Below are 13896 nucleotides of genomic sequence, written 5' to 3' on the forward strand. Positions count from 1 at the left end.
ATGCTACCATAGACGGGTAAGAATTTATCTTATGACATTTTGTTGTTTTGCTGTGGCAGATGCAGTTTCCAGAGGGCCGTTTTGCAATTTTTGCAGCAGCTTATAAGCTTCCGACAAATTTACATTTGACACTGTGAACAATTCAGATGTATTTTTTTTAATAATAATTTTTGTTTTACAATTTCAAATAAACATTTTACTAACTTTGAAATATCCAGCGACTTCCCTTTTCCCTTCTTCTCTTTCCATGGTTCGTTTTACATATCACACATCCCTGCGTATATTACTATAACCATTGAAATCAATTTTCCACTTTTACAGTCATCAAAAATTATTTACCCTGTTGAATTTGTCTTAATGCTGCCAGCGTTTTCAGCTGTACACAGTTATTTTCCATATATTCAATAAATGCTTTCCAATCTTCTTTAAACGTATGTTCTTCTTGCTCTCTTATTCCATATGTTAAATCTGTCAACTTAAGTTGCCCTCGCTCACTTTCCATTTGGGGGCTAACAAAACACGGGCCGCAATTGTTGCGTACATGAATAACCTTTCCTGGCACCTGGAACTTTCATTCTGGTTTATCCCCAGTAAAAAGGACTCTGGTTTTTTTTGGGGGGGGGGGGAGTAATTTTGAGAAAATGTAAATAAAATATTTTATTATTGTATTTTCATCCTTAAAAAAATTCTGTTTGAAGAACTATGGTGTTGGATGCCCTAAATGTTTCTAGGCAGTTTTAAAAATATTTTTATTTTAAATTGTACTTTTTTAACATCCGACGTTTGCCATGTTGGGATCCTTAAGGAAGGGCATCACACAAAATTTAATAAATAAATAAAGCTCATTTTTTAAAAAGGTTTTTTTAAAAAAGGAGTTGGCATTCTATTCACACCATGCGTTTTAAGTACTATGATACCATTTTACACTGTCATGTCTTCCCCCAAAGAATTCTGGGAGCTGTAGTCTGTTGAGGGTTTCCTAACAACAATGAGCACCCTTATTTCCCTCACAGAACTGCAGTTGTCACAGTGGTTTAATGATCAATTCCTCAATCGAGAGGAAAGGGAAGGTTGTATTTTTAAAAAAAGTAAATGTGGAAGGATATTTTAAAAAGAAAGAAAGAAAGAAAGAAAGAAAGAAAGAAAGAAAGGAAAGAAAGAAAACCCTTCCAGGAGTGAAAGTTATCACCTATCACGGCACATTTTCTTATGCCAAGCTATGATAATTACGACTCAATGATTTGCCAGTCAGAGCAATGTGGTCCCATCTTCTACAATTCTCAGAAGGGTTTAACAGTCAATCCCTCTTCCCAGGGAATTATGGGAATTGTAGGCTTATGAGGGGAATGGACATCCCTTAGCAACTCACAGCACCCTTAACAAACTACAGTTTCTCAGGATTCTTTGCGGGAAGCCATGGCTGTCTTCAAAGTGGTATGATACCGCTTTAAACATACAGTGCAGACGGCCCCTTTTGTCGCAGAGCAGTCGCCTACGGCATTTTCTTACGAGCGTGAAGTTTCTGATGAGCGATGAGGGGCGATTTTTGGCTGAAGCTTCTCCCACAGTCGGGACAAACATACGGTTTCTCTCCCGTGTGGGTTCTAATATGCTGCGTAAGAATTGAGCTCACCCTAAAGCTCCGCTCACAGTCGGGACATTTATACGGTTTTTCTCCCGTGTGGATTCTCTGGTGTTTACTAAGGGTGGAAAGGATAGTAAAGCCTTTCCCACAATCGGGGCACTGGAAGGGCCTCTCTCCTGTGTGAATTCTCTGGTGCACGTTGAGATGGGAGCTCCGGTTGAAGCTTTTCCCGCATTCCCCGCACAAAAAGGGCTTCTCGGACGTGTGGACTCTCTGATGTTCAATAAGGCTCGAACTCACAGTGAAACTTTTCCCACAGTCGGGGCATTCATAAGGTTTCTCTCCCGTGTGGCTTCTCTGATGCGTCACGAAGTTTGAGCTCTGACTGAAGCTTTTCCCGCACTCGCCGCAGACGTAAGGTTTCTCCCCGGTGTGAACCCGGTGGTGTTTAATGAGGTCTGCTTTGTAACTGAAACTCTTCTCGCACACGGGGCATTTGTAAGGCTTTTCTTCCATGTGGATTTTTCTGTGTCGGCTCAGAGTGGAGCTGGCCCCGTACCTTTTCCCACATTCGGGGCACTTGTACGGCTTTTCTCCAGTGTGGATTCTCTGATGAGTGCTGAGGTTCTTGCTGTGAGTAAAACATTTCCCACACTCCAGGCATCTGTACAGTTCGGCTTGATCTGAGCAGCCCAGGAAGCTTTCCCCAAAATTGGGGCATTGAAATAATTTCTCTCCCATGTGATGCTGCAGGCGAGTTTATTCTCCAGTTGTGTCTCCTGAGCCCCCAAAACTGATTAAGAGTCCCTGCTTTGCACGTTTCTCGACAAGGGAAAAAATTGAAGCTTCAGGCTGAACGATGTATTCAAAGTCAAAATATTTTGAAGCTGACTTTGCTGTATGACGGATGATTAAATTGTGTTCTGGCCAGTAATATTCCCTAGTCAGATCTGTCTGTTTACTTAGCTGGAGTTGCCCTCATTCAAGCCCTTCACTTTTATTCTTCTGCACAGGAAATGGATGACGTACCAGATGCCAAAAGGAGATAAGTAAGAGGTCCATCACGTTCTCCTCTTCATTCTGCCAAGACACAGAGAGTTCAATATTATTATTATTATTAATAATTGTCCAAAATATTTGGAGGCCACTGGGTTTGGGGCTGTAGCTAATACATGTTTACTCAGAAATAAGCCCCACTGAGTGCAATGGGTCTGGCTCCTAGATAAGTCTATATAGGATTGCAGCTTAAGCCTATGGATACATGCTAATGAAAATGTATATTCTTCCAGTTTACCCCCTGCTTTTATTTCCCTTCCCTTCTTCCTTGTGCAGAATTTCAAATTGTCCTCTAGAATTTGTAAAGTACCATGCTCATGGATGGTCTTATTGTGGGGCAACCAGTCTCATATAACCAACATGTTTAAGTCTACTTAACACATGAAGGGGTTAAGACCATAGAGTAAGCTGTCCTGCCAGGCTCAGCCTAGGTCGCTCCCCCTCACTTTGGGAGGAAGGTAATCATGCCCTATTGTACTTCACTCTACCTGGGAAGCGCATCCTGTGCTGGTTGCTCCAGCTCAGAGTGCATGGCTCTCACTGGCCAACCTTGAGTTCCTATACCAATAATGTAGGAACTTTCACCACTAACTTTCAAATCCAAGGAAGTTTTACTGCCTGTGCAACTTTTTTTGGAATGCTGTATGGAAAAGCACATGAATCTGGCCTTGGGAGAGTTTGTAAGTAAACCATTTCTAACTTACCAAATGTGCGGTCTTTTTCTATGTTAGGGGAAGAGGGGGACTTTGAAAGGTCTAACAGCATATACCGGTATTTCCACACTTTGCTGCAATTTTTGTGATTTTAAATCTCTACTGGGGTTCTCTCACCAAAGAGTACTTACCCCAAACTTGGATCTTGGCAACCAATACTTATCCTTTATTTATTTTTTCCCTTGAATCCATTATTATCTATTATAGTGTTTCCCAGACTTTCTCCCCTACGGACCACTTGGATATTGCTGAAGGTCTTATGGTGGCCGATTTAAGGATTTTTCTGCCTTTTGCACTACATGCAATATTCTTTTTAACTATCTTTTAATTGCTGCTTTTACTACTTGAAGTTTATAAGTTGCTCCACAAAAAGCAGGGCATGCATTTTAAACATAAATAATTTTAATATATATCGGAAAGGCTACAGGCTGCCTAACCTTGCCACAGCTTCGTGGAAAAGACTCTGCTCCAAATCTTTGCAAGCGCCCAGTTCTTTACTTCCTGGTTTTACTTCCTTGCTTCTCTAAAGCACCTGCTGTCCTTTGGGAAAATGCAGTTCCCTTAATATATATATATATTCTCTGCAGGCTGAGAACTGCAGGTAGGACGTGACAGCCGTCGGAGATGGCCATTAGTCCCTTACCTTCTTATTCCCACTCCGATCCCAAAGACAAACAGCGGAAGCAGCAACGCTTTTAATCTCCTGGGAAAGAAGCCTCACCTTGGCTAGTCTCACAAGGGACCTCTGCCTCTCCAGTGCTTGGGAAACCGGAAACTTGCAAGGGAGAAGATGAGCAAATTCCTTGATCCGGAAGCTCAAAAGATCTTTGCTTTGCTCTCTTCCTCTTCTTATTTCCCAGCAAGTCAATCCGATCTCATATAGAGAGCCCTCTGCTGGCTAAGGCCGGCCATGTGTATTGGAAGCGGTGGGTGGGCGCGATCAGGGAAATGGTAGAGTTGAAAGGAACCCCCAAGAGTCAAAATTTATTATTGTTGTTCCGCCTGGCCTTTGGTTTGGACTCAGTCTGACCCTTATGTTTCCCTCCCCTTATGGTCTTGATTTATCGGCTACTTTTAAAATGAGGCTGCATTTTAAATTGCATTTTAACCTGTATTTTAAATTGGGTCCCTCCCCATTATGTTTTTACTGTGATTTTATTGGTGTTAGTTGCCCTGCGAGGGCAGGGTATAAATAAAAAGTATTATTATTATTACAGTGGTACTTCGGGATGCAAACGGGATCCGTTCTGGAGCCCCATTCGCACCCAGAAGCGAACGCAACCCGCATCTGCGGGTCGCGTTTTGTCGCTTCCGCGCATGCACGTGACGTCATTTTGACCATTTGCGCATGCGCGAGCGGCGAAACCCAGAGGTAAACGCACTCCGTTACTTCCGGGTCGTCGCAGAGCACAACCTGAAAATACTTATCCTGAAGCATATTTATCCCAAGGTATGACTGTATTATAGGTACACGGTGGCACTGCGGGTTAAACCACAGAGCCGGGTGTTGTTGTTTAGTCGTGTCCGACTCTTTGTGACCCCATGGACCAGAACACGCCAGGCACTCCTGTCTTCCACTGCCTCCCATAGTTTGGTCAAACTCATGCTGGTAGCTTCGAGAACACTGTCCAACCATCTCATCCTCTGTCGTCCCCTTCTCCTTGTGCCCTCCATCTTTCCCAACATCAGGGTCCCACCACAGAGCCTAGGGCTTGCCAATCAGAATGTCGGCAGTTCAAATCCTCATGGCGGGGTGAGCTCCCATTGCTCAGTCCCTGCTCCTGCCAACCTAGCAGTTCGAAAGCACGTCAAAGTGCAAGTAGATAAATAGGTACCACTACGGCGGGAAGGTTAACAGTGTTTCTGTGCACTGCTGTGGTTTGCCAGAAGCGGCTTAGTCATGCTGGCCACATGACCCGGAAGCTGTACGCCGGCTCCCTCGGCCAATAAAGTGAGATGAGCACCACAACCCCAGAGTCGGCCACGACTGGACCTAATGGTCAGGGGTCCCTTTACCTTTACATTTACCTGCCAGCCATTAAAAAAATTAAGTATCAAGCACCACTGTTAAAGCCAGGGGTCCCTTTACCTTTATGACTGTATTATTATTATTATCGAGTCCAACTCCCTGCAATGCAGGAATTGGTCGGCCATTTTTATGACTACAACTCCCAACGAACATGGTGATGGGAGACAGCATCCAGCAGGTTTTCCACCCCTAGTATAAAAACCAATACGTACATTTTAGGGAAGCTTTTAATGTTTGATGTTTTATCGCTTATTATTATTATTCTCTTGGGAGCCGCCCAGTGACCTGATGGGCTGGGTATAAATAATAAATTGTTATTATATTATATTATTGCACTTAATACACATTTAAAGCACATATCTCCTCCCCAAGAATCCTGGGAGCTGTAGTTTATCCCTCACAGAGCATAAAGCTGCTGAATCCACACTTGCATGGGACTGAACAAGCATATGATCTGCCTGTAAAAATAATAATTAACTATGCTATTCCGTAAGAGTCGTAGAATCATAGAGTTGGCATAGACTACAAGGGCCATCGAGTCCAACTCCCTGGCAAGCAGGAAACACCATCAGAGCACTCCTGACATATGGTTGTCAAGCCTCTGCTTAAAGACCTCCAAAGTAGGAGACTCCACCACACTCCTTGGCAGCAAATTCCACTGTCGAACAGCTCTTACAGTCAGGAAGTTCTTCCTAATGTTTAGGTGGAATCTTCTTTCTTGTAGTTTGGATCCATTGCTCTGTGTCCGCTTCTCTGGAGCAGCAGAAAACAACCTTTCTCCCTCCTCTATGTGACATCCTTTTATATATTTGAACATGGCTATCATATCACCCCTTAACCTCCTCTTCTCCAGGCTAAACATGCCCAGCTCCCTTAGCCGTTCCTCATAAGGCATCGTTTCCAGGCCTTTGACCATTTTGGTTGCCCTCCTCTGGATACGTTCCAGTTTGTCAGTGTCCTTCTTGAATTGTGGTGCCCAGAACTGGACACAGTACTCCAGGTGAGGTCTGACCAGAGCAGAATACAGTGGCACTATTACTTCCCTTGATCTAGCTGCTATACTCCTATTGATGAGGCCCAGAATTGCATTGGCTTTTTTAGCTGCCGCGTCACACTGTTGGCTCATGTCAAGTTTGTGGTCAACCAAGACTCCTAGATCCTTTTCACATGAACTGCTCTCAAGCCAGGTGTCACCCATCTTGTATTTGTGCCTCTCAGTTTTTTTTGCCCAAGTGCAATACTTTACATTTCTCCCTGTTAAAGTTCATCTTGTTTGTTTTGGCCCAGTTCTCTAATCTGTCAAGGTCGTTTTGAAGTGTGATCCTGTCCTCTGGGGTGTTAGCCACCCCTCCCAGTTTGGTGTCATCTGCAAATTTGATCAGGATGCCCTTGAGTCCATCATCCAAGTCGTTGATAAAGATGTTGAATAAGACCGGGCCCAAGACAGAACCCTGTGGCACCCCACTAGTCACTCTTCTCCAGGATGAAGAGGAACCATTGATGAGCACCCTTTGGGTTCGGTCAGTCATAGGATCGTAGCATTGGAAGGGACCGCCAAGGAAGGAAGGAACAGATTGTCTGTGCGTATCCTCGCGATAAGCTTGTGGAAACTATTTTCTTACACTGATAACTCGTTTTTCTTCCCCAAAAAAGTCTCTCATCTAGGTGATGATCGGAAGCAGACCTACCTGAGCAAAATGATGACCTCATGCGCCTTCAAAACAGAGTGACATCAATAACTGGCTCTTTTTCAGCCACTGCACAGTTTTCTCTCATATTTTTGTTAAAAAAACTAAACACAATTTCTAGGCTTGGCAACCCCCCCCCCCATTTCCACTGATGAACAGCTTGAAACACCTGAATACCTACCCCAACCTCCATAGATGGTACCAGTGCCACGTCATGCCCATTCGGCCTTTGCAAGACCTCGACCGTCTTTGGAACTCCCTGCCTCTTGATCTCAAGTAGGCACCTTCGCTGTGCTCTTTTCGGCACCTGCTGAAAACATAGGCGCCGACTCCATGGGGCCTGAGGGGGCCCGAGCCCCCTCAAAAATTCGTTTGGGGGGGCTCCGCCCTCCCAATAATCTCGGGCGCCCCTCCAGCAGAGCACCATCGCCGCCCCTCCCCCAGCCCAAAATGCACAGGGTCGGGCTGCATGCCTCCTGCCCTCCCTCCCGAGCAAAAGCTCCACCCAATTTCCTTCGGAGCTGATTAATAGGCGCAGCACGCTCTCCCCTATTCGCTCACGAGGAGGCGGCGCCACTTTATTTGCATATTCATGAGCTTATTTATCATTCATGAGCTTTCATTTATTATTCATTATTTATTATTCATGGGCTCCCCCAATATTTTTTATAAGTCAGCGCCCCTGGCTGAAAACACCCTTTTTTAGACAAGCCTCCCCCCAAATACTTAGAAAGCTGAGGTTATATTCCTCCGTTTTAGTGGTTTAACCCTCTGTGTCTGCTTCTTGAGAACGAAGTACAGTGGTACCTCGGGTTACATACGCTTCAGGTTACACACGCTTCAGGTTACACACTCCACTAAGCCAGAAATAGTGCTTCAGGTTAAGAACTTTGCTTCAGGATAAGAACAGAAATCGGGCGCGGTGGTGGCAGGAGGCCCCATTAGCTAAAGTGGTGCTTCAGGTTAAGAACAGTTGCAGGTTAAGTACGGACCTCCGGAACGAATTAAGTACTTAACCCGAAGTACCACTGTATCTACATCTACACTTTCATGAGCGTGTGCATGCACAGGTCACGAACCTTGAAAGATGTCGTCTTAAATCCCGAAAGAACCTCAGATCACCGTACTGTATTCTACTCTTGCAGATGTGTGACTTGCACTACTGTGGAGGCAGCTGACGACTTTCTGTGTGCATTGGCCTTCAATCACTGTCATTATTTTTTTTAATGGATGACTTTATCTCTTCTGTAAACCAGTTTTTGTACAATCAAGCGGTGTATAAATTTAATAATAATAATAATAATAATAATAATAATAATAATAATAATAATATTTTTAAAAATTTCTTTATACCCTGCCCTTCCTGGTTCAAAAACCAGGCTCAGGGTGGCTAACAACAAATTTAAAACACTTAATTGATGCAACAAAAAAACAGCATAAAATACAATATAAAACGTGAATAACAATAAATTCAGAATTAAAAAATCAATTTTGGAGGGAAATCCATCCAATAAACATTAGATGATCACCAGGGCTAGCGGGCTAAATTAGTCCTATTTGGGCCAGCAAGGAGACCAGGGGAGAATTAGCTGTGGGATCCCAGAGCGGGTAATCTTCATAAAAGGGGGAGGGGGAGGGAAGGAAGGGGAATAAAAGATCAGGCTAAGTTCAAGTTGAAAGCCAGGCAGAATAGCTTTGTCTTACAGGCCCTGTGGAAGGAAGTTAAATCCTGCAGGGCCCTGGTCTCATGGGGCAGAGGATTCCACCAGGTCGGAGCCATCACTGAGAAGGCCCTGGCCCTTATTTATATATAAAAAATTAAAAAGTACTGCTGCAAATTTTAGTAAAACCGTTTTAAGGGGTCTTTACAAAAAACCAATAAAGGCGTATGTATAACTTTTAAGAAGGGAACAAGCAAGCAAGCTTGGTACTTGGGTTGCGAGGCGGTCTCCATAGGATGCTTTTGTGCCGGAGATCACGCGAAGGCTCCCCCCTTCTTCTTCCTATGCCGCAATGCTGCAAGAGAAATCTCTGCACCCCGCGACTCTTAACGCAACAGCTCGACCTTCTCCCCCTCTATCTCTCTCCTGCGGGATAGACACCCTCTCCCCGCCCTCCCTAACTTTAGACGCCACGAGCGACACCCGGCGCAGGCAGGCAGCGTCCAGCAGAGGGCTCTTCCTCCGCCTATTTGCGAAGGAAGCGGCGGTGGCGAGAGAAATACGGTATCCACCGGGGCCCTTCCCTTCTCCCGCCCACGATCCCAGAATATCGACGGGAGCTGGACCCCCTGCTGGGGAGGGATCTTTGGGACGCCTGCACGGAAAGGGACGCCGAGCTGCCGCAAGGGCCCGGATCCCGCGTTGCAAAGCCCGAGCCCCACCGAGGTGAGACGCAGCAAGCAGCCCTTGGGCCGCGGCGGCCATTAGCTCCTCCCATGCAGCCCGTCGAGTCTCTTTGCAAGGCCGGAGGGTGGGGAGATTGGGGGGCGAATCGCCCCGGGGAAAGGCCCGTCCAGGGGCCGCGCAGGGCTGGGGGCGAGGAAGCCCCCCAATCTGCGCCCAAGCGGTTCGGTTGGGAGAAAAGCAGAACGACGGATGAATGGAAAGGTGTTTTTTTTTTGCTGTCCGCAGCCTACGATCTGCTGGAGGGGTAGATCCGCCAACGAGGCAGGCGGTTTAGATCCCCGCGATCTCTCCACGCGTGCCAAAATAAGGGGGGATTCTCACGATCAGGACAAGCAGCCTCAACCAGCCTCGCGCTTCGAGGAAATCCGGGTGGCGTATATTGAAATTGCCACGTTTTGCTTTTCAGAACAGCCCTGGGAGGTAGGACGGGCTGAGATATACACTGGTACCTCTGGTTACATACGCTCCATGTTACAGATGCTTCAGGTTACAGACTCCACTAACCCAGAAATAGTACCTCGGGTTAAGATCTTTGCTTCAGGATGAGAGCAGAAATCGTGCTGCGGCAGCGGGAGGCCCCATTAGCTAAAGTGGTGCTTCAGGTTAAATACAGCTTCAGGTTAAAAAACAGACCTCCAGAACGAATTAAGTTCTTAACCCGAGGTAGCACTGTATCGTATGACTGCCACCGGCTTTTAGGAAGTGCGGGAAAAGTTGGCCATAGCGTTCTCCCCCAGTTCCAGGTGTGGTCTGACCAGGGCAGAATAAAGCAGTACTATGGCTTCCCTTGATCTGGACACTAGACTTCTGTTGTCACAGCCTAGAATAGCATCAGCTTTTTTTTTATTTTTTGCTGCTGCATCTCACTGTTGACTTATGTTAAGCTTGTGGTTGCTAAGAACCCGAGATCTTGGCCAGCCTTCTCTGCACACATTCCAGGTTGTCAATATGTCTCTTTATTTGTGGTATGTTGGGGACAGGACTGGCATTATCAATTGGGTGGGTACCAGCCATGGTGTTCACTCCAGCAGCGGTAAGTGAGTCCTACTGGGATCCCGAAGAGAGAGAAAAAGGAAGGGGGTAGTATAACCACAGAAAACAAAACAAGAGGCAAACTCTCAGAACAGTACTGGAAAAGGAATCATTTTATCACGTAAACCATTTTATCACTTTATATTGATTGATTGATTGATTGATTGATTGATTGATTGAATTTATATACCACCCTATACCCAGAGGTCTCAGGGAGGTTCACAGAAAAGACCACAGTATACAAAATCAAAATAAGAATGATAACCCAATACTGTATAACACCCCTTCAAAAAAAGAGCCACATTTTAAAAGGGTATAGGATGTCCATCAGGTCAGCGAAAGGCCTGGCTAAAAAGGAACGTGTTTGCCTGGTGCCTAAAGGTGCATGATGAAGGCACCAGGTAAACTTCCCTGGGGAGAGCATTTCACAGGCGGGGGGCCACCGCAGAGAAGGCCCTGTTCTCGTGTTGCCACCCTCCGAATCTCTCAAGGAGGAGGCACACGAAAGAGGGCCTCAGAAGATGGTCTCAGGGTCCGGGTAGGTTCATATGGGAAGAGGCGGTCCTTGAGGTACTGTGGTCCTAAGTATGCTGCTTATATGCCCAGATGGCTTCAATGTGTACGACAAAACAACACCACCACAAACTGGCTTTGAAAAACTTTTTCATATTCTCCAGTGTGCTCCCCTTGCCGTTGTGGCGGCATGGGATTGCCGTTCTGTGGTGGACTTACGCTACTTGTTGAACGGTTCATTTATCCAGTCTGGATAACATTTACTGCACATGTAACTTGTTAAGATAGAGTTGTGCATTTATCCACTCCATGTTTACAGTATCTCCAGGCTTTGTTTTGCACATGGCACCTTAGTATGTTTGTTGTTTGAATGGTTACAAGTCTATTTCTATTCTAGCTATTATTCTAGTAAATTTGGTTTTATACTGATAAGCCAGTTTATGGTGTTGTTGCTTTGTTGTATTATTATTACTGTCACCACATTTGATACTTTGTGTATATACTTCAGTGTATACATTCAGTCTCTTCTGCTTTCTTCCACCTTAAAGTCAGACCCAAAGAGCAGCTTAAAAAATTTTTAGTCGATAAACAATGCACCAAAGGTTGAGAAAATGGGAAGAAGGGCTTGTGGACATCAATAAGGGGATTGTATGAATCTCTAGTCTTGACTCCCTGCAATACGAAACAATTTTTGGAGTCCTCAGCACGGAATAACGCCTCATCTCTGTTTTTTCTCTCTCTCTGTTTCTTTTCAGCTATTGATAAAATGTTGACCCAACACAAAGAAGAGAAAACCGACCAGGAAAGTCTCTTGGAAGAGGGCAGCACTAGGAGCCCACCTCACTTGAAGGCCTTTCTGGAAAGGCATGGAACTGGGATGCCGGAAGAACAAGTTCTCAAGAAGAAACATATGTGTCCCGATTGTGGGAAGAACTTTTGCCGCCGTTCGGACCTTGTTCGGCACCGGAAACTCCATACGGGAGACCGTCCGTTTATCTGTTCCAAGTGTGGGAAAGGCTTTGTTCAGAGTACCCACCTCATCGCGCACCAGAAAAGCCACGTGCGAGAGAAGCCCTTTTTCTGTCCTCACTGCGGAAGAAGCTTCAACCAGATCCTGAACTTCAACAGACACCAGAGAACTCACTCTAAGGAACCGCCGTTCCAGTGCTGCGACTGCGGGAAGACCTTCAGCCGCAGCTCGAATCTTATTATGCACCAGAGGGCGCACACAGGGGAGAGGCCCTATAAATGCTTCGACTGTGGAAATAGCTTCAGCAGGAGCTCCACTCTCGTTACTCATCAGAGAATCCACACCGGCGAGAAACCCTATAAATGCCAGGACTGCTGCAAAAGCTTTGGCAGACGCTCGACCCTGGTGATGCACCAGAGAATCCACACGGGGGAGAAGCCTTATCAATGTCCCGACTGCCCGGAAAGCTTCAGCGTTAAATCGGGTCTTCTAAGTCATCAGAGAATCCACATGACCGAGAAACCCTACCTTTGCCTGGAGTGCGGCAAAAACTTCTGCCGGAGCGCAGACCTTATCATCCACCAGAGAATCCACACGGGAGAAAAACCCTACAAGTGCAACGACTGCGGCAAGAAATTCAACACGAACTCGCACCTCGTCACTCACCTGAGGATTCACACAGGGGAAAAACCGTACAAGTGTCCCGAGTGCGGGAAAGGCTTCTCTTACAGCTCGGTGCTTGTGGGCCACCAGCGGCTTCACACGGGAGAAAAGCCGTACGCCTGTCTCGAGTGCGGGAAAACCTTTCGCAACAATTCGCACCTTATCACGCACCAGAGAGTGCACACGGGAGAGAAGCCTTACGAATGCGCCGAGTGCGGGAGGGGTTTCAGCGTCAGTTCAAACCTTCGGAAGCACCGGAAAATCCACGAAAGGGAGACCTCTCTTAAAGATTCTGAGTAGCAACCCTAGCTGATGGAGTCCCAGTTAGGCGCTAGCAAAGCTTGCAAACCAGCGGTTCTCAACCTGTGGGTCCCCAGATGTTGTTGGACTACAACTCCCATCATCCCTGAGCTCTGGCCTTGCTAGCTAGGGACAATGGGAGTTGTAGTTCAACAACATCTGGGGACCCACAGGTTGAGAAAGGCTGTTGGAAACGGAAATTGATGCACGGTGGGGGGTGCCTGAGAAAAACATCAGGAAACTCTTTTGCAACGTGGAATAGGCAACATGGAGCATAGGGTAGCAAGGAACGCAGACCAAATCTAGTCTTGGAAAGATCTGGTTCTGGTAAATCCTGACAATTCTGTTTCTCTAACGGGTGGGATAAGATGTGGAATCTTCTGTATTCTGTCTTCACCAGAGAAACTCGCACGCTTTTTCTCAAAAGGAGTTAATGCGAATAAAGTAGATTTGTACCTGCTTCCTTGGCGACGCCTGTGTTTCTGACGTCCGGCTTCTTCAAAATATAGTGGCGGCAGAGAGCGATACGGAAAGGGCGTGATGGGAAAGGGCATGTTGGGTGGCGGGGGCTGCTGGGCGGCGAGACAGGCGAACAGCACACGGATCATTTAAATAGCTAGCGTCACAAAAGTCAGTGCGATTCCAGTAGTCATCGGCTGAACAAAAGCTTGTGCACAATCAATAACGGGCAGATGGGGTAGAGCACCACAGAGATGGGATGGGGAGCCTTAGACCTTGGGGGCTGAATGCAGCCTTCTAGGCCTCTTATCTGACACTTGGGACTTTCCCTAGCCCCACCCACTACTGACCCTGCCCCACCCTCTCCTTGAGTGTTTTTGCCTGGCTTGACTTTGTCCTCGAACTCCGATGATGCCAGCAATGGAGCTCTAGTGCATGCAGAAACTTGCCTACTGTACAAAGGCAAAGTTTAACATTCAT

General features: G+C 46.3%; 2 protein-coding genes and 1 long non-coding RNA gene across 4 annotated transcripts in view; 2 read left to right on the plus strand and 1 right to left on the minus strand.

Annotated features, from left to right (window-relative positions):
• LOC308581329 overlaps positions 1 to 13896 on the plus strand; it is a 112451-nt gene that overhangs the window by 29320 nt on the left and 69235 nt on the right. The window lies entirely within an intron of this gene.
• LOC308581076 (uncharacterized protein) lies at positions 509 to 4177 on the minus strand. 2 transcript variants are annotated; one of them, XM_081183535.1, is made up of 2 exons: positions 4076 to 4177; positions 509 to 2665 (listed from the first exon to the last, which is right to left on the minus strand). In XM_081183535.1, exon 2 carries the CDS (start codon positions 2324 to 2326, stop codon positions 1493 to 1495), a length of 834 nt encoding a protein of 277 aa, XP_081039661.1. In that variant the 5' UTR covers positions 2327 to 2665; positions 4076 to 4177; the 3' UTR covers positions 509 to 1492. The 2 variants fall into 2 exon arrangements, with proteins under 2 accessions (XP_081039661.1, XP_081039660.1); XM_081183534.1 differs by having other exon boundaries at positions 3998 to 4147.
• LOC308579692 (uncharacterized protein) lies at positions 5535 to 13417 on the plus strand (the record flags this gene model as incomplete). Its single annotated transcript, XM_081180628.1, has 3 exons — positions 5535 to 5561; positions 9200 to 9458; positions 11780 to 13417. The coding sequence occupies 3 exons, from the start codon at positions 5535 to 5537 to the stop codon at positions 12955 to 12957; spliced, it is 1464 nt and encodes a 487-aa protein (XP_081036754.1). The 3' UTR covers positions 12958 to 13417.

Source organism: Podarcis bocagei, assembly GCF_964188305.1.
Source record: "Podarcis bocagei genome assembly, chromosome: 2".
NCBI classification, from domain to species: Eukaryota; Metazoa; Chordata; class Lepidosauria; order Squamata; family Lacertidae; genus Podarcis; species Podarcis bocagei.